Here is a 24837-nt window from a genome sequence, read left to right on the forward strand (position 1 = left end):
TATATTTGTCTGCAGTTTTTTGTTTTTTTAATTTGTAGACAAGATGATTGCTCTGGAATTACATCTATTCAGCAGGCTTCTTGATAGACCTAGAATAGAAGCCATTTACTCTGGCACTTTCATTCCCTGCTGGACATTTATGACATGTTGTTTTAGAAGTAGATGAAAATAATTGATGAAAAAGGCATTATTTTCTACCAAGACTTTCAGAGCATTTTCTACAGTGTAATTCTGACTGTATGAATTCTTTGTCCTTCTTTCTGTTGCCTATAAATGCCATTTTTGATTTACATAGTAAATTACAGCACATCACTTAGAAAAAAAGAGTAGTTTTCACTTGCCATATATTTTGTGCTAATTTTTGAGCTTGACTAGTACAAAGAGAATGCATTTAGGTTCTGATTGAAGAGTTGATTACTTGAGTACTTCTTTTGCCCTTCACATTGTCCAGAATTCAACTCTGATTTTGTCAGTGACTTACTGTGTGTTTTTTGATGTGATGTGCCATCCTGGTCGGTTTGGTAATTGGTGTGTTGTCAAGACTGATGTTTATTTTTACAATGTTTTGAGACTGTGCAGTCACATGTGGTTGCTACATGTTTCTCATTACATTTTGTTGAGAGAAGAAAAAGACAAAAGTTCAATTCCATCAAATGAAATTTTGATCACTTGATGATGACTCTTCGTTGCGATTATAATGATTAATTTATTGCAGTACAGAATTAACTGTACAAATTTTTAAATGACTTTTTACACCAAGAGTGTCCAACCTTTTGGCTTCCCTGTACCACATTAATTGAAGAGGAATTGTCTTGGGCATATATTCTATATAACATATAGAATATGGTTAATGTATATAAGTAACAAAACATCTTGTTTTTATAAATATGTTTCATTTAAACATTAAAAAATGAGGGCAACAAAACCATAAAACCAGTGGGTTGAACACGTATGGTTTATATCTATGCTAGAGTTGGTGTATGAAACCTCATTCTAGTGTATGTAATACAAAGAACTCTACATAATTTTTTGAATGAGAACAGTGAATTTATATAAACTTTTAAAACAAAGTTTTAAGATCTGTTCAGCTATTCTTGATCTTAGTGCTAAAAATCCAAAGGCTTGTACAAAAGAAATAAGATTCTGTGAACGTTTATCTACTGATGTATTGGTAAGAACCATCCCATTCTGGTGGGACAACACACCATCATAGGCATTTTGCTGTACTCTGGGCCTGTTGTGGCAATAAGAGAGCTGTTAAGAGTTTTAATACTGTTCAGGGATATTGCCTAATGCCAAATGCATTAGAATGCTTGTTAAGGGGAAAATATAAGGTTTTTCTTTCTTTTTTTTTTTTTTTTTTTTTTTTTTTTTTTTTTTTGAGGTATGTAACATTGTATTCTGGCAGCCTGCTGTGCAGCCTAAGAGATCTCCTAGGTCTAAAGTCAGTGTAGAAGGGGAGAGCTGCACCGGCAATGCTGAAAGCACCTCGTTGGGGCATGTGGCTACACTTGCAAATTATTATATAGTGTTGGGTTGACAAACCTTCCTGTAGTTAACTATAAATGAAAATATTTCTATCATCAAGAACTAAAGGCATTTAAAATTTATATTTTAGAGAACTGAGAGATATTTGGACTTCAGGTTTTCTCCAGGATCTGGCTGTGGCTCTGGAGTGTTGATTATGTATTTGTATAGTGGGAAAGGGCCAAGTCCATAACTACATGGAAAAGTGACTTGGCAGCGTTACCTTCAGGCAGCTGCACATCTGGCTTTCCAGTAACCCATGTCTGGCTTTCTAGTAATGCTGTGCTCTTACAGCCTCAGTCGTGATCTTGTAGTCTTAGCAAAGGAGCTGCTCTTTTGAGCTGTTGGTGAGCAACATGTAAGTGAAGAGCAACAAGCTAACTACAGTAAATATAATGAAACAGGGAGTAGCATCTTTGGATGTTACATGTTCTGAATTTCCCACTGTTCTGCGTGACTTAAATACCAAACTAAGCATCGAGATCTGTACTGTCTCTCATAGTCAGTAGTTTACCCTTAATTACCTGAGAGTTCAATAACTCCAAAGAAAAAATTGAAGAGACAATAGATATTTATTTGATACGTAACTAAAATAGCGTTTCTAAATATTTCCAAGGATTTATGGGGGTACTCTAGGTGCTAAGTATTACATGAGAGGTTCTCCCTGTATGGGGAGACAGAAGTGGATTTCACCTTTCATATCTTTATCTTCTTTGAGTGCCTTATGCCAGTTCTTGCTTGGTGAATTTGGCCTGTAAAAGGATTAGCAAGGTGACTAAAAAGCCCTGCACTATTCAGCACCTGGTGGTGGTTAAGCTAGGGTTTCCAAGCCTTAGTGCTACAATAGCATAACTTCCTTTCCTTAGAATAGCAAGAGAACAATTGTTGCTCTTTCAGGGTGCTGGTAATGATCTTAACTACAAGTGGGTTACAGCTCTCCTCTTTTCCTAACTTACATTAAGTTTTACATGTGGAGTTCATTGGCTAAATTTTTTGCAATGCTAATGTAACAATTGGCTTTAGACAAAGCACGTTTTGAAACCATATTTATTTAATTTTGGATAGATGTAAATTAGGGTGTGTTTTATTTTTATTGGTAACTAGGATGAGTTTCCCGTTTCTCAGACAAGACAAAATGAAATGATCTGCAAACAAAATATGAGATATCTTTATTGATGTAATCCTCAATGATTTTGTCCTTGCTGATATGGGTAACATTAAGGTTTCCTATAGAAATTACACAAATGAGATTTATGTTACAGCTCAATGAACAATGCATACTTGCTTACTCACATGCATACGTATATATGCATATGTGTGTATTTCCTCACTCCTTTTTATTCCCAGATAATGTGTTTTCCTACTCTAGCAAAAGTTAAAGAATAACAATAGAAAGTGCCTGAAGAAATAGGAAATGAGGAAAATTAAGAACATTGGCAGCATCTCAGATATCAGTCTTGACTTGAAGAATTCCAATCCAATTTTTACGTGTTAAATATGTTAGAAAATACAAGTTTCTTCATTCACTTGTTTAACGTGTGATTATAAATCTGTTCATACCGTGCCATGTGAGCACTGCAAAACATCTCTAAGCTCACTGGAGCCAAAGAGCAGAGATTTATCTCTTTACAACAGTTCTAGTATAAGACTGGCAGAAAAGCTTTCTGCTTCTTGCAGTAACTGTCAATTCTTTGTCTAAAGGGAGGGTTGTGAGCACAAAAGAGAGCATCTACCATGCTGCATTTCCCATTGACGTATGTTCTGGTAAGAGTTGAGCCTCAGGCTGTAGTAGAATGATCCAAAAGCATGAAGGCACAGCTGCTTTCTTGTAGTCCCTCACTGGACAATGAAAGCTAATGAAATTTCTATTATATGCGGAAAAGAAGGGGAAGAGAGTCAAGGTGTGCTTGGAAAACTGTGTGGCACAAATTGATGTTTGAACAGGCCAAAGTGAAAGGTGTATAAATACACTAGTATATTTTTCTGGAGATTGGAAATAGCAATAAGAGCTGTAAGTGATATTCTTGCTTTGGTAAATAATAGTACTTTTATGGGGAATGGAGTGGTGTAATGGGTACAAGGGAAAATACAGAAGATAAAGTCTGAGACAGAGAAAAGTGTTTAAAAATGAGATTTGGAGTTTATGTGCAGACTGTGTTTGTTGGATTTTGTCCATAGTAATTCTGTTTGAGGAGTAATTGTGACTGTTGTCAGTTAAATATTTAACTGTGTTTGAAATGTCACAGTTAATAGATGTTAATTTTCATTTATTGGTGAACCTCTATTAGGTTTACATGCAACTTATCAGAACTGCTTACTGCCTGTATATTGCAATATGCAATGCTTGACAAATACTTTCTTTATTCTTAGAAGTACCTACTATCATTTTGTGTTTCCCTTTAGATTACTTATGTCTTTTGCTGGTTGTAAATGCAGTGTATGGAACTTAAGTGTAGTGCAGTGTTTTAGCAGGATTTCAAGCAGTTTAACTATTTGCTCGACAACCTGAACTCTCCTGCTGTTCCTGTTTTATTCTGTCTTCTATACAATGTCCATAACTGTGGATCTGAGCATGTACTAAGTGACATGGCTAACATCTGTCATGTGTGATTCTCCTTTCTGCTCCCTGGGAGGAAAATTATGTAAGGATTTTTTAAAGTATTTTCTTACTTTATTTTTGTTTTATGTCTGCATTAAGCAATTATTTCACAGTATCCACACGTACAGCCTTGTTTATGTTAGATTGCTTGCTTTTGAAAAATAAATGAATCACAAGTAATGGCTTCTCATCCAACAGGGAATGGACAGGCTATCCCACCATTGCAAACACTCTTATTTTGCTAAGTGCATTGGGTTGCATAGCTTTCAAATCATAGTGCACCAAAGTGCATTTAATCATCTACAGCATGAAACCATTATTACTTTAATCCTGCGGTTTGATTTATGTATTAGTTGCCTCCAGACTCGTATCCTAAATGCTTTGGTATTTTCATGGGAAGGGAACTCCACAGGCTCTATGGGGTGAGTTAATTGGGAAAGTGCTGAAAAATTTAAATATATTATATTTCATCAACTGTAATAAAAATTTGCCTGACATTTAAGAATATACATGTCTCCCTTATTGCTGCTGTTTACTGAGTATTTTGGCTGCTCACTCTGGTCTTGACTTGCAACCCTTGCTTGTGATGACTAGTCCTACTCACCAACTTTCATTGTTACATCTGACCTGAGTAATAGGTTCAGACTTGCACCTTAGCACTAGAGAAGGCAGTGGGATGATGCATATATGTTTTCAAAGCAGTTTGATGGGAGTTAGTGCACAGTAAGTTTCAGTGAGAATTTGCTAACTCCATGGGGTAGCTGTTTAGGTGCTTTCATGACTGCAAGATAGCATAGGTCACTGTGCAGCAAGGTACCTTGCACGAAGGTACTCATGACACAGAGTACCTGCAGAGATCTCTGGTGAAGGATGGCTGACTTGAACCATAGCTTACTGCTGTTAACCTTCCCATGTGTACCAATGCCTAGTGAATACCCAAATGGATGAGAATTTCAATCCATCACCACACTGGTGAGCGTAAATGCCTTTAAACATACAAATACGTGTTTATTTTGTACTTGATATATAAGTATATGTGGTTAGTGCAAGAGCAATGACAATGTCATACGTAGATAGCCTCCTGTTCTTTTTATTGTAAATGGTATGTAAGAAGCATAATCAGGAAAAATAGTCATGTAATATTTCTATCATATTTTGTGTTTTTGCAGTGAGAGAAAAACGCAAGAGTCTCTATATAAACCACGTAAGTGAAAATGCCTCGCTATGCAGCTTTCTCCTTGTTGTCTATATTATACAGTAAACAAGAGTTTTCACATATGATTTCCATATTGGTGAGAGGATGCTGATGCTTCAGAAGTCTGCTGTGCGTCAGGATCCAGAAGCATAGGTCATAGCTACTGAGCTAGTGGAATGGATCTGTTGTTTTGAGGATAGTGCCATGCTCGCAGGCAGCTGCTAGCTGGGATGAAGAGCTGCAGACATTGGTATGATTTTCAAAATTAAGCCAAAACAAAAGTCACAAAGCTTTAAACTGCATTTATATGTAAGCTAAGCTCACTGTTGTCAGATAGTCTGTGGCACTCCATTTTTTATACAGAAGTCTTGAAGTGCCCAACCATTGCTGATGCAACGTAAATGTGTATTTGTTATGTGGTATGTGCTCAGTGTGAACATGGGGTTTTGGTACGCTTATGTACCCTGGGCGTTTTTCAGTTCAGTTCTTCTCTGTTTGAACTGAATTTCCAGTGGAGCTGAGAGCAAATCTCCCACAGCCAGGTTTGGGTACAGGATCAGTGTCTTTCCCCTCTTAGCACCGTTGGCACTACTAAAGCGCCTGGAACCAGCGGGTCCAAATGTTAAGCCTTGTGCTGAAGTACCTGGAGTCATGCCCCAGTGAAATGGAAGAGGGAAAGAAATCATTGTTTCTCAAATTATTTTTGTCTTTAGGGTGAAATGGGGAGAAATTCACCATTTTTTTTTCTACCTGGAATTATCATCCTTAATTTCACAAGCCATTTTTAAGCTGGTACAGCTGCTGAAAGAGTGGGATTTGATTTATGGCTCTCCTTTTCTCCTCTTTGGTGATGATGCTTGTGCAGCTGTGGCTAACCTGGTTTAGGGTATGAGTACAAGTAGATAAAGCATAGCTACAAGCAAAAATGTATTTGTTCCTCAGTGTGATTTACATCAGTGCTTGCACCCACACAAAGGGAGGGTGGCAAAGAGGCTGAAATGAGCAGCTGAGTGGGGTGACAAAGCAGGACAGCTTCATGTTTGTACAGAACAGGTTTGTGCTGATTTAGTGTTTCTGAAAATATGGCCTCGCTTTAAAAGCAAGCTGAGGTTTTCACAGTTTCCCAAGATTTTGAGAAAGTCATGAATTACTATGAAGTTTATACTATCTGCAGAGTTGGGTGCACCAGATCAGCAGATACTGATCTGTGCTTCCCAATCCTATTCCTCTCTAAAACATTTCTACTGTTTACAGTGCATGTGAGAGTAGTTCGTATTATAATTGTATTGTTATGGAATAGTAGAGTTAATGTGCTATAGACATAATAATGTATGTCCAGTCATTTCTGGGAGGCTTTTTAGCCTCAAACTTGAATGCTTGAGTCTTGAATGCAAAAAAAAAAACAAAAACAAAAAACAAAACAGTCACTGCAAATCAAGGTATTGGCAGAGTGTATGACAAGCCACCTCACCATGTGGCTGAGATTCTCGTGTCCCAGAAACTTTCCATGCCATGCAGAAGGTGTGTTCTGCATTAGATAGACTGAGAATGGATTTCTATGGCAAATTGAGCAGATGTAACTCACAAATTCTGCTATCAGCATGCTGTTGCAAATTGATATAAAGTGTTTTTAAACAGTTTGGGGTTTGTTGCAGAAAGGGGAAGGATGATCATGTCACTAAGGAATTGCATGGTGGGGGACTGGATGTAGCAGCTCATGCATTTGATGCCCTAGGAAATATACCTTTTCCTATTTTCCTTTTTAAAGTATTATTTAAAGCATTAGCTAAGCTTGCAGTGATATAAACTTCTCTCAATCTGGTTTACTACTAAAATCTGACTTCTCTGTTCTTACAAAATACCTCTTCTGAATTACAAAGCAGATAAAAAACATCAGCCTTATGAAGCTGAAGTCCTTCCTATAGTTTGGTGTGTGTGTCCTTACAAGTTAGTGACGTTACTAGGCAATATGCAAATATAAGCCATAGTTTCAGGTGTGGCCTGTGATATTTAAGTTGATAACAACTTAAGTGAGATATGGTTGACTGCAGCACACCTGTAAGTATTCATTCAGCACCTCCAAAGTATTTAATCTGCTAAAGCTGATTACAAACTGGTGATTGTTTTCTAAGGGGTTGCTGTGGCCTTCTGTATGTGGCCAGGAGCTGTGTTGGGTTTGTAGGATGCCAGGAGCCACTCTACTTTCCCTAGACTACCTTGGTTGAAGAAATCTGAGGAAATAGATTTAGCAAACGTATATGAGAAATCATGGGGGGTGTTTACATTTCAAATGAATTTACAATATGCTTTATTGGTTGCCTATTTCTTTTTCACCCTTTTTCTGTGTATGTTAAGGGCATTTCTAACAGGAACTGTTGCTGCTCATGTTTCCTTTGACGAAGTGTCCCCACTTCTGCTCTTAAGGAAGCAAGCTGAAGGAGAAATGTTTTGGAGTGTTGTTTTCTTTCCATAAGAGCTCCTCACCGTAACTTAACACTGTTCTCTTTTGTGTTTTTTTTTCCATAATATCATCTTTTCTTTTTCTTTTCTAAATCTGTATATATTTATTCTCTTTTTGTGTCAGATAACCAGGAATATTTTAAAAACATTTTAATTTTTTTTTCCTGTTGTGCAGTATCTTATTTTGCAGGAAAAGTTGAATGTCTCCCAAACAATCAATGTGGGCAGCAAGAGAAGTATCAATAAATATTGTGCTTTTTCTTTTTTAACTGCCTGCCTCAGTCTGTATAGTAGCAGGTGAGAATGGTAGCTTACACAAGTACAGTTTCAGAATGTTAACTGGGAGACATAGAAAATGAGTTAAAATTGACTCTTTGGTTGTATGCAACAGTGACATTTTCTGGAATAATCTTCTGGAAGCTTCAAGAAACCTTCAAAGTGTCAATTTTGCTCTTGTTTTCCTTTTTTTTTTTTTTTTTTTTTCTATTTAAGAACACACTTTTTCACTGTGATCAAGCAAAAACAGAAAATGGCTTGCTCTTGTTTGTAGCATATTTTCATTGGCTGGATAGTTCCCTTTTATCCCCGAATGAACACTGGGCTCCTGCTTAGATTTACTGTGCTTTGCCACAGGCTGGCAATTTCCAAGCCTCAGCTTCACCTTGTCAGTAGGTGTGATGGAAGAAGCTAGCAGCTGTTCTTTTTGGGTGGGGAAGGAGTGAACGCAGGGCTGACAGGTGCCATGGGGAAGCTGTCATCTCTCTGTTTTCCCTCAGAGCTTGGGGAGATGACAGCATTAGGATGGTGTTGAAGCATTTGCACAACTGCAGCACTTGTCTTTGTAGGGGCTGAAAGTGAGGGAGTTACCCACCGACAGCCTCTCTGACGTGCTTGCTTTCTTCCAGCCTATTTTAATTTCTGAGCAGTTGCAGCATATTACTTTCCCATCAAACTGGCAGCTGTTGTACTTATACCTTTAATGCTTCCTCAGTTTGCATTTGTCTTTTTTTTTTTCAGTCTGCTTAGTCAAGCTGCTGAGGGGAATGGAGATGCAGACTGAGACAGATACGTTTCCTTTCTTAGTGACAAGAGATTGCATCGGTATCTGTGCCTGGACAAGGAGAGCAAACAGGAAGATACGCATTGTGCTTTCAGTGGGGAAGAGTGGAGAAAGATGGATGTTTTATTGTTACTTGCAGAAGTTTTTTTTGGACTGCATGGTTTTATTTTGCAGGGGAAAGGAGCAGGGCAGGAAAAGGTAAAGATTTGCTAGAAATCTTCCCATTCAGACAAAATGAAAGTGATTTTTTTTTTTTTTTCCCAAAGAACTTTCTTCTCCTTGCCAGTATATACTTTTATAATCTAATTGGTGTTTATGAACAGTGACACGCAGTGAAAGTGTGGGAACAGCTGTGTATAGACCAAAGTTTTTCGGCAGCTTGAGGAGAAGTTCCTGGATATCAGTCATGGCAGAACCCTGTCCCTGTGAGAGATCCTCTGTGATTCCCAGCCAGGGAAGCATCTTCACATAGGCACACCTGCTGATGGGGCTTGCAGAGAAGAGAGGGGCCCTGTGGTGTAAGTTCTGTGGCACGAGCACTTTCTGTGAACCTCTCTGCATGCTTGAAATGACGTGTGTTTATTTGCTCCTGTGTAGCCCCCAAATTTTTCTGGCAGAGTGGATCAAAAGGCTGTTCTGCATCCCTATTGTGAGACTACCATGCACACGACTGGTAATCAAATACTTTCAGCTAGTGATTAGGAAAGTAAATATGATACATACTGAAATGGAAATGTGGTCTCGAAAGGTACCTTAATCCATGAAGAATGCAAAGCACAACATAAAATAAGAGATGAAGTTTTCATTGCGTGGACTGCCTGAGGCTGGCTATTGGAAAAAAATTATTATTGCTGGCCAAATTCTTGAAGATATTTTAATTAACATTCCTTACTCAAAGAGAAGAACAAGATAAACTGGAAGGTAGATTAGAGGCTTCTCAAGCGCTCTTGCAGCTTTTCTACAGATTGCTTAATCTAGTCTTTGCTCCTCTCCATTGCAAGATCACAGATCAACAGGGCTAGAGGCACCCTTACAGGCTGTCTGGTCCATCTGGCAGAGTCACTGTACCAATGCCTTTCCTGAAAAACGCTGTTCAGGATGCTTTTTCAGGCTTCCAATAAGTTGTAGTCCTCAGGTTCTGTCTGTCTTAGATGAATTGAAATGTTTTTTGCTTTTTTTTTTTTTCCCTAATATCTTTCAGCTGTTTTCTTATCTGTCCACTAAGATGAAGGCTTTTTAACTTCTCCTGTCAGCCTCAAGGCAGTAAGTTCTATTAAGTGACATATTTGTAGGGGGAGGTGGAGCAAGAGCACAGGGGAAAATTCTTTTACAAGATGACTATGTAATAGTTGCTTCACTGGGAGCCTGGTAAAGTCCCTCTGGTCAAATTGCACAATACCAGCCATATGTAAATATAAGCCTTTGAGCTGCTTTTAGCATTCAGAGAAATATTTAATCTCTTCAGGTGCTTTACCTATGTTTTAGTGAGATCTGCATGCACTGCAGAAGAATTCACCAGAGGTTGGTGAGCCCTCCTGAAGCTCAGTGGAACCTAATGCAGCTTTCTGTGTTTGACATGAATAAGGACAAGCTTTGAGAGTTAAAAAAAACTACAAATAGGGATGTAGCCAAAGGCATCAGTTTTGAACATTATCAAAACATCGATGAGACTAATCAACTGAGAACAAGGCTGAATCCTGCCATAGACTGGTTAGATACAACAGGTATTATGTAAGAGTGGTTGGCCTGGATTTTATTTTATTTTTTATTGTAGATGTTGGCAGAGAAGTGTAAACATACGTTGGTGTGCTTGACTTTTGTTCAGGTAAATATACCCTGCTCTAGCCACTAAGTGTAGATAGTTGTGTTGTAGTGAAAAAATATGCAAGATAAAAGTAAATGCAGAGTTTTGCAGAGCAGTGCATGGCTAGATTGATTTTGGAGGCACTTTGCTGACCTTAAAATTGTGTTGCTTCTCTGAAAAATTCTGTCATTAGTAAATTATATCCTGAGGCAATAGAAGATCCCTGAGTTCAGAACCTCCCTTTTCCAAGTCAGAAGCAGTCTTGCTTGCTGGTGTAATCTGTCTTGTGTATACCTTTATATGCCACTTCTGCCAAGTTACATTTTGGCCAATCTCTGCTGCCTTGGAGCTGCTGGATATGTCTCTGCGCATGGGTGCAAAATGGCCTCAAATTTTCCATGGAAGTGATAAGTTTTCACAGCACCTTTTAAAACATCTAAACAAAGGCACCTGGTTTGATAGAAGAAGAGACAATACCAATGTCAATTAAGGCACAAGCTGTAAGTTATCTTTTGTTGGACAAGAGGAAAAGTGTACTGAAAAAGACTGAAGTTGTTCTGCTGAACTGGAAGCTGACCGGCTCAAGGCAGCTCTGGGGTAAGAGCTGGAAAGCTTCATTAGAGGAGTGTTGTGCCCAAGTGACAAATGCTGCTGAGAGTCAGGGCAGAGTGCCATGCTACTGTTGCTAAAGAGCGTCCAGGACAGAATTTGCTTATACCAATTCTGGACAATTCTGTGTAAGGGTTTTGGTCGACATGCACCTCTCTGTTAGATGTTTCTACCCAAGAGCACCCTGAAATGACCATATTAAAAATATATACATTAATGCTTCCCTTTCCTCTGCAAATTTAGATTTAATTTTGGAATGATCTTAAAATGAATCCTGAGAGGCAGTCATCCTTTTGTTTATATGCAGTGTGAATTAGTTAGGAATTCCTTGTGATTTCTGTCATGGCAAGTATGTAGGAACATTCTGGCACAGCTTGTATGGTTATGACTTCGTTTCCCTGCCCTTTTGTGAAGAAAAGTCAAAGGTCAGACAAACTAAGCCACTCTATTACTAATAAGATGCATTTTATGTAAGATTCAAGTAAATCATACTGTTCAAACATCTTAAATACAAAACAAAACCATGATTTGAGAAGTTGGAAGGTTTCAGAATGAGTCTAAGAAAAACATTTAGAAGTGATGTTTCCTTAGTACTAGGTATGCATGAATGCCAAGCTGCTGTTTTTAAGAGCTAGACACCTGTTAATAGTGGAAGTGCTGGATCTTGATCTCTTAGAGCTTGTTCTTTTGCACATAAAAAAGCTTAGCAAGCTAGAAAGCAGTTTTTTCCATTATACATCTTTTCCTGTAAAGAAAGGAATTCCACAATATAATAAGTATTCTGTTGTTGCTGTGATCTTTATGTCATTATTTTTAATGAACTTCTTTGATAGAAAGGAGAAAACAACAACTGCTTCTGGAGTAAAGACCTATGAATCCTTTCCCTCAAAAAAGATAAAAAATGATAGACGATCTGTCCAGAATTTGTCTCAAGAGGCTGTTCAGGCTCAATTCATGTCTTAGAGCAGGGTCCTGCATCTAAGCTGTTCCGACCATATTTTGTTTTACCTCTTCTCCATCACTGACAGTTGTAAAGATTCTGTTTTTGCTCAAGTCACTCAAACTAGAAGTCTGCTATTCCTGCCATTAGAAAAGATTATTCTTTTTTGGCATTACCTCCTCTCAACATTGCAGGTCATTCTTATTTTTTCCTACTTCAATATAAGGCTGCTCTTTCTCATGCCTTTATCAATGGGCTTGGAGAAAAATATTCTTTCTAACTCCCTTCAAGATGACGTAGAGTAAGTGTCGTTGCTTTGTTCTTTAAGAAAACTTGTACAGTTGTCCCTTTTAAATCTGATGGTTCAAACATCTGTTTGGTATTGCTGTTCTTTCATGGTAGATTCATCCTTTGTGATCAAATCAATTCATCTTTTTTGAAATACAGTAGTCAAAACTGGATGTAGTGTTCCATCTGAGTGGAGTGGATGGGTGCTCCATCCTCTTGTACGTATGGTAGCTCTATTTATAAGTCCCGCATGATACTTTCCTTTTTTTTTTTTTTTTGCAAGAGTATATTTGTTGTCATGTGGTCTGCACATCCTTTCTGATGAAAGCCTGAACAGTTGTTTGCCATATTATATTTAGACAGATGGTTCTTCTCTTTCTCTGAAGTGTATAGCCTTGCATCTGTTCTTAATAGATCTCAGGGCTGTGTTTTTGTGCAGACCATTTCCCAGGTTTGTCAGGATTGTTCTGGATTATAACATTGCTTTCTAATACATATTTGGTTCTTCAAGTTATCATCTGTAAATTCAATACAGAATGCTTTGATTCACTATTTAATATTGAGTAGGCAAGACTTCCGTGGATTCACCTTACTTCTGCCTTCCAATTTGGAAGTGATCTTTGGGTAACCAGATTTCAGCTTTCCAAGCAGTTTTTGCCTACCATGCTATCCTTGTTTTGCCCTGTGCCAGATGGAGTCAGAAGTCCTGCTGAAGTAAAAAAGCATTGTATCTTCTGAATCACAACTTGAGGGCAAACTATTATGTGTGTCAAACTATTATGTGTGTGTGTGTGTGTGTGTGTGTGTGTGTATAAACTTACTAAAGCAAGTTATAGCACATAAAATGAGAATCCCACTCCCTATCAATGAGATGCTTTTGTAATTATTTGTATTAACAGACACTGTCAAGGCTCCACATATGTCCTGTACTCACTGTCATGGTTCCATATGAAGGTTTATTACAGGAACTGTATCAACCCTTTCTTTCTCACTTGTCTGCCTTAATGATGGGACAGAAGCTGAGGAGGAACCAACTAATATAGAATTTGGCTTATTTTTTGAAAGGCTTTATACTCTGTCTCAGTTCTTCAGATTTCTATCTGTTACAGCCTCTATGACTTGTATAAATGGAAGATTTTTGTAGTCAACCTTGATAGATTTGAAATGTTAGGTTCCTGTACAATTTTGGATGAACTTACTCCATTGAACTGAATTGTGGTTTCTGTGTAGGATGGTCTGACACTGAGCTAATTCTTTTCAAGAATGGAGAAGGTTCACCTGCAGCATTTTATGGAGATTCAGAAAATACTATTTGGCTGGTCTTTGTGACTTCAGTTTTCTTCCAGTTTAGTCAAGCTAGAATATGAAACTCTGAATACACATTCCATTAATTTGGAAAAGGCATGACATCTGTTATCTGGCTTACTATATGGTTGCATCTGGTCATCAGAGTAGAAGTTGGGAACACTGCTTTATCGATGGGTTAGTTATTTACATGGCAAAAATGTCGATGTGTACCCATGATAGCAGGGTTACACTTGGAACCATTTTTCAGACTGGGAGAAGTGCTCCTTACTGCCAAGTGGTTACGACTGGGAAGTGAGGCATGAGACACCACAGACTTTTCTGAGATGTGAAAAGTTCTAAGCCTAACAAAGTGTGATGTGGGCTGAGAACTGAGGGGAGGTCTGTGATGTGGTAGCTTTAGAAATAAGGTATATACCTCTAATCACTGGCATGCCTCAAATGTTGAAGTTCTGTTTGCATAAGAAAATTTAAATCTGATAATGGTGTTGCTGTGGAGCTCTTTTCTGGTTTTCTCATGCTTGTTTTGGATGGACTAAGGCTACTTATCATAAATTGTAGCTACTTCTGTAAAAAACATTTACACTTAGAATATAGAAGCTCTTCTTTTTTTTTAATGATGCTATGTCATAACTTTTTTTTTTCCCCTAACCAATGAAACAGTCACATTTTCAGTGGTTTTTAAAGTTTTTATCATCTCTTTGGAAGGTGCTGAACATTCTAATCCAGAAATATGAACAAAACTGGGGTAGAATATAAGCCGTAAATCACCAGAACTCTAATAATTTTCTCCTTATATATCAATGCCAGATAATACATTTGTTGGCATTAACACTTCCAGTGCTTCTAAATTTTCTATTTCTGTTGGCCTTGCTTGGAAAGCAGATGGATTGTGAGCTTCCAAAATATTACAAAGTACCTTTCCAAACTCATGGAGAATTTTTGAGGGGGTAAAATCTCTTCCATTTTTTTTTCATTAAACTTTTATTTGCAAGAAAGTTAGTTCAGCATACAAATGTATTGGTCAGATTGGGCACCTTCACAGTGAAATTCACCTTGATGGTGAGCTTTGAAATCATTTCAACATAACATTGCCACAATTGTAAGAGCTTCAGAAAATGATTTTTTTCAACTGCCAGAATACTTTGAATGTTCTTTTTCTCATAGTTGGGAAAATGGAAAAAAGATGACTCAGATGCATATGAGTTTATGAAGAGTCTGTTCTGTCTGTTCTGAATCTAATGAATGCACAGAATGTTAGTGAGTGCTGGCGTTTTTGATAATACCTGTTTTGGAATTAGGCAAGGGAGGATGTACTGAAATGGCACCATAGCCTTGGTCCTGAGTTATTCTAAGCTGGTAAATCTCTGTGCATTCCACGGGAGATATTGATGTTAGGATCTCAACTGAAACTGTGAAAACAACATTAATTGTAAGGCAAATTAAAATTTTCGTGTGGGTGTGCCAGCTGAATTTTAAGTCTACCATGCTCTGAGTTGAGTGCTTCATTTCTCTTGCCCTCACTACCATAACAGGGGCTCCTCTTGATCAAGTTAGTTACTAGTTTAAGTAGAATAAGTAAGGATAAAACCAAATGGCATTAATGACTCTGAGAGCTATTAGCTGATATGATGAAGTGATTCTCTTTAGACTGCTGGAGTGCTGTCTGCTCTAAACAGCTCAAGCAGATCTGTCAATAAGAAGTCTTCTGAAATAAACAGTGTTGTCAAATGCCCTTTGGCTGTTTTTTCCAATGTACTTTTACAGTAATGCAGAAGTATAATTGGAATCTCTTAAACTTCTTCAATTAGGAGATCTTATCTTTTTTTTTTTTTTGCATATGGTTTTCTGATACATAATTTTATGGTTTTTCTTCCTATCTATAACAATCTATTTTATGAGTTTTATCTGTTAATTTTTTAGTTTTTAATACTTCCACTGCAAAGACTCTTTCATTCTGGTTTTTTTTTTTTTGTTGTTGTTGTTTTTAAATTCTCTTTTCTCTAAGCATTGTTTTGCATCTGTTTCTAAACCAGTCTTTCTCTCTTATGGGGTATCTTCTTCACTCTTCTACTTGTTCTTTTTTAATAAATACAGGAACATAGGACTTGGTTGTATTTTTTTTATAAAGTTTTGTATTATAATTCTGCACAAAGATTTTTGTGGTGTTTTGGGGGAAGAGAGAAAAAGGGAAGGAGGAGAGATTGAGGCTTGGAGAAAGCATTAGGCAAAACTCAGGCAGGAATTGTGATTTCAGCAGTGGTAATTATTTTTGAGCTTTCTGAACTGCCTCAAAACATTACATTACTATGTGTGTCATTGTGAGAGACAGAAGAAGTTTATTTTCTCAAAATTCTTACATCTCCTCAGAGAAATGCTTTGGTATTACGTAATTGCTATTGTTCTTTTGTGTGTTTTTCATAGCATCCTCCTGGACAGCTGAGAAGAAAGTACAGTTCCTGTTCCACTATTTTCCTGGATGACAGCACAGTCAGTCAACCAAACCTCAAATATACCATCAAATGGTGGGTTTGATATATATGTGTGTGTGTGTGTGTGTGTGTGTGTGTAAATTTACCTGAACCTTCATTGTATACTGGATATGTATACGCATTTCTTAACCATTACCAGGCAGGTTTCATCGTGTTGTTTTTGAAGCTGTAAGTTTGTTCAGTCATATCCTACTTTAGAGGCAGTGTATAGGATGAGTAAAGGATGCTACTCTGATTTTAGTTTCATGTAACATCAAATTCTTAGTACTGCATATCTCACAAGAAAGCAACAATTAAGGTTCTTGAATTCTAGCAGCTGAAATCCTTGTGCTTCAGCATTCAATTGAGTACTTGCTTTGGATAAGTTCTCATAAGAAAACTTGTTCCTGATTTCATGTCATTCTGAAAATCTGAATAAACTTCTGAAACTGAAGGGCTTTATTCTGTTCCTGGGAAAATGCTAATTTTCTAAGTTTTCCTTCTAGTTTTCTGTTTGAAATGAGAATTAATTGACTCCTGATTCATTTCCTTATTCAGTACTGAGACACTGGCACTTGATTGCACAGCAGTGAGGAGCTTTGTTTATGGTGTCCACATGGACTTATGCTTGGGGACATTGCAGATGTTCATTTCAGGTTTTGGTTATGCACTTGTCTATTTAGAGAAAAATGGTATTAATAGTGTTTTAATCTTTACATATTGTACAGTAAGGGTAAAAATATGAGAACGGATATTTGGGCATTTTCTGCTGTTTATTGTGGTTGTAGATATACTCTCAATGTACTTGAGAACATAACGTACTCAAATGCAAAAATTAATGAAGTCAAAATTTATGCTATAAAGTTATTCACATGAGAGATATATATTTAGCCTATCAAAGGAGCTTGTGCTGCTGGTGATCACTGAAATGTGATCTTAAAAAGAAAAATGAGGGAAGTGAAGAAGAGAGATGCAGTCTGCCTGATACTTTATTCAGATATTTGTCTAAAATAGTCTTGTATTTCCTCTTGTTTTTTTTTTTATAGTTAGTAACTTAAAAATAATTGTGAAAAGTCTTTTGGGGGGCTTTGATATTCCCTTTCTTGCCTCTTGAATTTTACAATTCTTTGCTCTAAAACCCTTTGCACAGGGATTGCTGTAAATGCAGCCTTTCAGGGGAGTGAAGGGAGATGTAGCTTCAAGACTCTTTCAGCAGAGGAACTCAAGCTGTTAGTAGAAAGAAGAGGACACGAGGGGTTGCAGCAGCCAGGGTGCAGTGCCAACAGCAGGGCTATGAAAGGGCAGGCAGAAAACCAGGCCCTGGGTGCTGAGCTGGGGGCAAAGTGGTGGCAGAGCTGTGCAGGACAGGGCAGGGAGGGAGGGAAGGAGTTGCCTCTGGGAGGTGTGTTGCCTGGCTGCTGGCATGGGGAGGGCTGGGAGCTGCACGGGGTCAGAGGGTTTGAAGAAAGGGTCGTGTAGGGTGAGGAACTGGACTCTGGCATATGAGCCCTCTGGAGGAGGAGTTTCTTTCTTCCTCATCTCCCGATGTAAGTGGCAGAGTTAAAAGGTGGGGAGACTGCAGGATGACAGCTTTTGTAGTACAACTTGATTTCCTGCGCCCCTCCTGGACATCACTGCCAGTGAGTGACTATGCACATGAGTAGATCTGTAGGGGTACGTTTTGGCTGACTTTGTTTGGGGTCATTGGTGGGTTTAAAATATTAGTGTGTTACCTGGAGGTCTTCGGAATGAGTGGACTGGCAGAATGTGGTGATGGAAAGCTACGTCAGCTGCTAGGTAAGGCACCCTGAATGCTAGATGAACCAGTGCATGAAAAGCAAAATAAAACTTGGGTTTGAGTTAATCTATTACAGCTCTGAGAGACCTTCAGATTCTGGTATAGATTTCTGAAGAGTAAATATTTTCCTAAACTGAATTTGGCGTTTTGTTACAAAAGCAACAAAATGGACAGCAAGCAGAGCTCTGCATGTATGTTATTGCATCCACTTGCATAAAATGAACTGGAGCTGCAAGTTTGTCCCTGGGGGCATCGTGTAAAATTAGATTTTAGGACTAAATAGTTTTCAGTCAAATTAAATTCATTCATAAATCTGATTTTTGTGTTCAGTGAGGATTGTGTCTTTTGAGTGTCCCTGAGTAAACAGTAATTTTTAATTTCTCAAATATATGTATGTAAAAAAAATCAGTTATTCTTTTAAGAGGCTTTCAATAGAAAAGAGGGCAATTTTGCATCAGTATAAGACATAAGCAACTTACAATGAGTTTGACAAAACAAATCATCCACATATAGAATCAGTGAACTCTCTCCCCATTCCTCATTAGTTTTTGCTGGATTTTGCTTTGTTAGAGTAATTAGGGAGGCTGCTCTCTGTGCTCTAACTTTCTTTAAAGCTATATCCTTAGTAAAGCAGATACCCTACAATAAAGCTCAAGGTACAAGTTGGAAAATGGAGAATAACTCTGAGAAGCCAAGTCTTAGTTTTCTTCAGTCTCAAATGTGAATGCAATTAGTTGTATATATAAATAAAAGCTTAACTTTCTGTCAGTATAAGGATACTTTCTGTTTTTTGTGCAGAATATATGCAGAGGTATTTAGGTATATGATTGAGAGTATGGGAAATGCATAATGCAGTAAGTTATTCAGGGAGTCATTGTTCACAAGTTGAAATGAGTAACTTGATGCCATTAAAAGCGTAGAAGCTCAATATTTCAGTTTCCCATGTGAGTAACTACATAGAAGGAGTCAGAACTTAGTGCATTTAAACATATAATATAGTCAATATAACATAAATATACATAATACAGTCAATATAACATAAAGCCAAACATAAGCCAGTAGTAATTAACATGTTTCAAGGTAGACTTACGACATTATCATAGAATCATCAAATGGTTTGGTTTGGAAGGGACCTTTAAGATCATTAAGTTCCAACCTCCCTTCTATTGGCAGGGACACATCTCACTGGAGCAGGTTGCTCAAAGCCCCATCCTTATCAAACAATAAGAGTGAGTGCCCAATGCTTCCTTCAACCCTGGAAGTCAATAATCTTTTGCCACTGACTTTAGTGGAGGTGTGCTTTAAATTGAAGTTGCTCATGACTTCGTATATGAAGTCTGAGTATTTTGTAAGGTACTTCACTAATAGTGAAAAGGAAGCACTTTGAGTGTGCTGGACAAATATGCTAAATCTATTTACTGCTTTTCTCTGGCATCTAATAACAGACAGAAGAAATAAGGCATTGAGCTTTTTGTCATACATTCTCCTAGGTTTTTATTTTGCATGTTAACATCACAAATAATATATGAAATATTAACTCTGTGTTTTTCTTTACAGTGTAGCTCTTGCAATTTATTACCACATCAAAAACAGGTATGTGTACTTGTACTGAAGATCTCTAATCAAAACAAATGGACTTCTGAAACTTGAAAAATCTGTGCTTTGTTTTTTTTTTGGAAATGTTTTTGGGTAGTTTTTCTGTTATCTCCCATGTTAGAGAAGAGAAACGTATTCTCCAATATTGCTTAAAGGAATAAAAGTTAGAGGATTAGGTATCATTAAAATCTGCAATCCCAGTTAGCATTCAAAACCTCTGATGATTCAGTATTTGGTATTATATGTCCTGGGCATTTCTCTAAACGTAATTGCAATGTGTATGAACAAAGAAGATCTTAATAATATCTTTCAGGTTTATTTTTTTAGGCTATGCCTTTGTAAAATTAACTGTGTAAATCTTCAATCAGCTAATAGATTTTGAAATACAAGCCATTCATTATACAGTAAGTGTGACAATGTCAATAAATATAACTCAGGATACTGCAGAAATAGAGCAGGTCCTGACTTATCTTTTCCAGTGTAGCATTTTCAGATCTCTGCTCAGTCAAGTTGACTATTAAAACTGAATAGAAAACAGGTTCTCCAAAATGGTAACTTGGTACATGAATTAACACTGTGGTTATTGAATTGCAGTTTTGTTTCCTAAATTCCATGTTGTCATGATATCATAAGTCACCGTATCATAATATTCTCTGATTTTTTAAAGAGATTTGTATGAATACTTCCAGTGACTTCTGTGTACGTGGCTTTGCAGTGTGCTTCTCAGAGAACTTGGCTTAGATCTCAACAAACCGACTTACAAGTTTTTCATCAGGGCTGTGAGAAGTCCAACTAGAGCAAAGGGAATTACTCCTAATTTTAAAGTTAAGCTGGTGCATCATTTGGGACTGTGTTTCAGGTCACTGGAGCACACTGCACTTCTTGAAACAAAGCTGGTGTCTTAGAAGAAACCTTTAGAATTGCACAAAGGCAGAAAGGTTTAGGGCTTGATCCCTGTTGAAAGCTCTTAGAAGACTTTCCAAGATCTCAGCGAGCCTTGGACTGAAACATGGCAATCTGTAAAGCAGAAGTTGAAGTGAAATATTTTTTCCTTTTAATCTAATTTCCTAGGAAATGAAGCATTAATGATCATGCTTGGTTTACTTGTTCATCCATCTGTGCTTCCCTCTTTCCCTTTCATTCCGACATCTCTGGGTTAGTTCAGCCAGCTAATCAGTTTTGTCTATGCTTGACTGACTAACAGAGATCCCAGAGTTAATCAGGTTCTAAAGTTTTGGGGAACAATATTGTAAGTGCTCTGTTAAATGCTGTGCCAACTGAGTAAAAAGCGCAGCAGAAAGGGGGCATGTAAGAGACTACATGTGGGTGAGAAACTTCAGCAAGAACTCACTGTCAGTGAGGAGGAAATCTAGAGCCAAAGGAAGCCAAGCCTGCTTCCTTCTGATTTCTGACTCTAGTAAATTGTGCACATTCGTAGTCTTATCACAGAACCTGATGCAAGTTTGACCTGCAACAGTTAGGCAGAGAGGGCAGACATGAATAACAGAAAGGAATCCCATGTTTGTGACATGAAAACAGATACATTCTGATTGTTATTTTCTTCGAAAACTTGCTGTCTGTCTTCACTTCTGGGAATGGAAGGGGAATTTATTCAGCAGGAACTGGTGGCTGCTTCTCACCTGAAGGTCCTAGGTGTAATGATGGGATATTTTGTAAGCAGTGACACAGTGATGCTGCAGCAGGTGCTTGTACATCAATTAATGACTCTGAAATGAAGGTTGTAAAACAATTGTTCTGTCATCTCTCATTTTGGAATGGTGCAAACAAGGTGATAACAGCATGATAACTGCATTCGTTTGTGTATGCTGCTGAAACAGCAATAGCAAAACATATGTTCTGTTTCCTGCCATTATAGGCCAAAGGAAGTTGTTGACGTATGTGGTAGATTTGAGTTCGTTATTTATGTCTGGGGAGCGTGAAACCACTGCAGCCCTTGGGTAGGCTTAAAGTTCATTGTGACAGAAAACAAATTTAGCACCTGCTTTGCCAGAGGAAAATTATTTTCGGATGAGAATGATCTATTTCTCCTCTATGCTAAGTATAAAACAATTTTTTTGAGTATTCTAAACTGTCACCAAACCCAGATGCAAGTTTTCAGAGAAACTATATGTGTGTGTCATATGTTCCCCACGTTTTGATTGTGACATTCTAGTTAGCATTCCTGCTTTTCCCACTGTCTCCTATTACTGTTACATAGACTGACTTTTTCCAGCTTTTTTCACACTACCCTCCAACTGGTAGCTTGCTTTTGGAAGAATTTGCTAAATAAATAAATAAGCAAAATAGGATCCAACAAACTAGCAGTAAAAAAATGTTTAGATCAATTAGTAGGTAATTCCTTTTTGAAAGGTAAAATGAATTTCTTTTAGTGAGTGAGGTGCAAAACCCTATCCGTTCATTTTTTGGTGTGATAGATTTTTATTATGCAATCCAAGGTGCCTTCTTAGCATGCAGTAGCTACACATGAAGAAACAAAATACGTTTTTTTCTTTCTGTCTTCTCATTGTGAAGGGCCACAGCATACTGTAGCACAGCATTGATTCCAGAGGGACTGCTGCTGCATTAGGGGACTTGCACTTTCCTGTAGGGGTACAAGAGTCTGCCCTAACATCCTTGCTCATTAGAAATTTTGAACTAATTATCTCAGTCTGCTTGCTGGTTTAAAATTAACTACTCCTTTTTAAAAGAACAGTGCTGATTTTCAGTGTGAGCAGGCTTTAAAGCAGAAATGATAATGGTGTTAAGATGCTGAAGTTTAAGTCTGTTATCCACTAATGAGTACATTTTATAGATATGAATTTGTTTGTAATACTCATGTTTGTGTGCTCTGTGAAGTATGTGCTGGTGATAAAGACAGAAAACGTATTCAGGGATTTCTCTCTGAAGACTTCTGCGACCAGAGGATGCAATAAATAAAGATGGATTGTATTAAGAAAGTCACATGCGTCTGTCCAGAAAGTGTCCAGTTCTAACTGGCACTGTTACACCACTCGCTTTTGAGATTGTTAGCATTCCTGCTGAGGTTACACACAGCAGAAATTTTAAATTGCTTTCCGGATGCTAGAGGTGAAATTGCATCCACTTTCATGTTGACCTTGAACAACAGAGAAATTGTGAATTAAGTCAATGAATGCAAGTATTATTATTTTTTTAAAGTATTTTTTGTATACTTTAATAGCATAAGGTCTTCCAAAGAAACGAAATTGAAGTACATGTATTAAAGAAGGTATAAAAGTAGTGTCACATATTTGCATATGTTGTGGCTTTGACAATAAAGAAGGAGGAGAAATTAATTAAAAGAAGAGATTTGGTGAGGATCAACTGGATGAAGTCAAGAAAGGAAGAGGAAGCTGAGTTGATTTCATTATGTTAGAAATTTATCATACCACATCCTTGGGCTGTAAAAAAAAGCCTACAATAGAGAGTGCAAAAGCTTTTTATATTTTGGGTGTTGAAAATTCTTGGTTACTTTATAATATGGATTTCATATTACATGTGAGGATTGTGATGGAGTGTGTCCAAAGTCACATTTCTGCAGCATTTCTAAGTACCTCACAGCATAGGTAGTATTGGAGCTTTAATGATACGCTTGCATCTGTGAGAGCTGTGTGTTTTTGTGTTCTGATGATAACACTACTTTGGTTTTAATACTTTCTAGGGATACAGACGGAAGAATGCTCTTAGATATTTTTGATGAAAACCTTCATCCCCTTTCGGTAAGTTCATTGATCTCTTTTCCCTTTTTGTGTGAAGTGCCTCTCTGTCTGCTTCGTTTTGTTTCTGTCACCTATTTGGAAGTATTTCTTCCTTAGAAATCCGAAGTGCCACCAGATTATGACAAACACGATCCAGAGCAGAAACAGATTTACCGCTTCGTTCGGACGTTGTTCAGTGCTGCTCAACTGACTGCTGAATGTGCCATTGTCACCCTGGTGAGTGTCTGCGAGGTGACATCAGCTATCTAACAGAGTCAGTTTTGTTCCCAAAGCTTGCTTTGCATGATTTAATAGATGTAGGTGTTGCCAGGGGATTTTTTCTCACCATGGAGACCAAAGGAATTTCTCGATGGGAAGAGATACTGCAGTTTATTTTCTTGGGGAGGGTGACTGATCAAAGAAAAAGTTGGATAACGTGTGACACAAAAGCTGGGGCTTCATCTTGCCCTCACGGAGCTATAGCATTACAGGCCACCAGAGTGACTAATGGAAAGCACAGGTGGCAAAAGCAGTCGGGACAGGAGGGAATGTTAAAAGCAGAAATCCTTCCACTTTGGGGGGTTTGTTGTGTATTGCTGTAATTCCCAACAGAGAGTCAGGGGACAGCTGTAGGTAATCTAATAGCACTAGTAAGAATTGGTGAACAGACAAAGGATTTGGTCAGTGACTGAAACATTAGTGATGGCTACTTTTTTACTTTCACTGTACTTGTCTTTCAAGACTGTATCATAGAGTGGAACAATTGTGCTCAAGGCTAAAGTTTAGCTACTTAAAAATAGCACAATACAAAAAAGGCTCAGATTTCCAGCTGGTGTGGATCAGCATAGCTATGTGGATTAAAGGAGCTAAAGTGATCTCCACCAGCTGAGAATTTCTTCATTTTCCTGAAATTTATATCCTGTCAAATCTCTTCAGCTTTCAGGCATGATTTTGGCCATGTACTTCAGTCAGAAATACTGCAATGAAATGTGTTTTTCACAAATACAACATGTGGTCTCCTAACAGCTTTTTGTGCACGTTAGATAGTATAATGGGAAATTGGAGAATGTGGATTTTGAAAGCAAAACCTACTCCTTTTCTCTGTTAATCTTAGAAGCCAGGAACGAGAAATTAGTTGTCAGGATTTTCTCCTTTAGACAGTCAAAATGAATTGCACCAGCCAGAACAGGAATCTGAGGGAAACAGGGCAAGAAACACTCCCACAGTGTTCCACCCTTGCGTTCTGAAGTATTACTCTACCTAGTTAGTTGATCTCACCATTACTTGTTTTCTGAAATGACATTTTGTCTGTCTCTTTTACATAATTGCACAAAGTACTTGTCCTTTTTCTTCCTGAGCATTTTCTGCTGGAGGCAAGATATGTTGTGTGAATCAGTATGTTCTTGTATAATTTAATTAACCTACTGTCAAATACAGTGAAACCTCGTTGTAGTTATCTGTTATTTAAT

General features: G+C 37.7%; 1 protein-coding gene across 9 annotated transcripts in view; it reads left to right on the top strand.

Annotated features, from left to right (window-relative positions):
- Positions 1 to 24837, top strand: part of CCNY (cyclin Y) — a 119047-nt gene that overhangs the window by 67989 nt on the left and 26221 nt on the right. For 8 of the 9 annotated variants that reach the window (XM_090143097.1, XM_031616003.2, XM_031616004.2 and 5 more), the window contains 5 exons: positions 5296 to 5330; positions 16212 to 16312; positions 19614 to 19649; positions 23332 to 23389; positions 23486 to 23605. In XM_090143097.1, the coding sequence (XP_089999223.1) occupies positions 5296 to 5330; positions 16212 to 16312; positions 19614 to 19649; positions 23332 to 23389; positions 23486 to 23605 (350 nt within the window). The remainder of the gene's footprint in view (positions 1 to 5295; positions 5331 to 16211; positions 16313 to 19613; positions 19650 to 23331; positions 23390 to 23485; positions 23606 to 24837) is intronic. The other variant, XM_090143101.1, reaches the window with a different exon arrangement.

Source organism: Phasianus colchicus, chromosome 6, assembly GCF_987193195.1.
Source record: "Phasianus colchicus chromosome 6, bPhaCol1.hap1.1, whole genome shotgun sequence".
NCBI lineage: Eukaryota > Metazoa > Chordata > Aves > Galliformes > Phasianidae > Phasianus > Phasianus colchicus.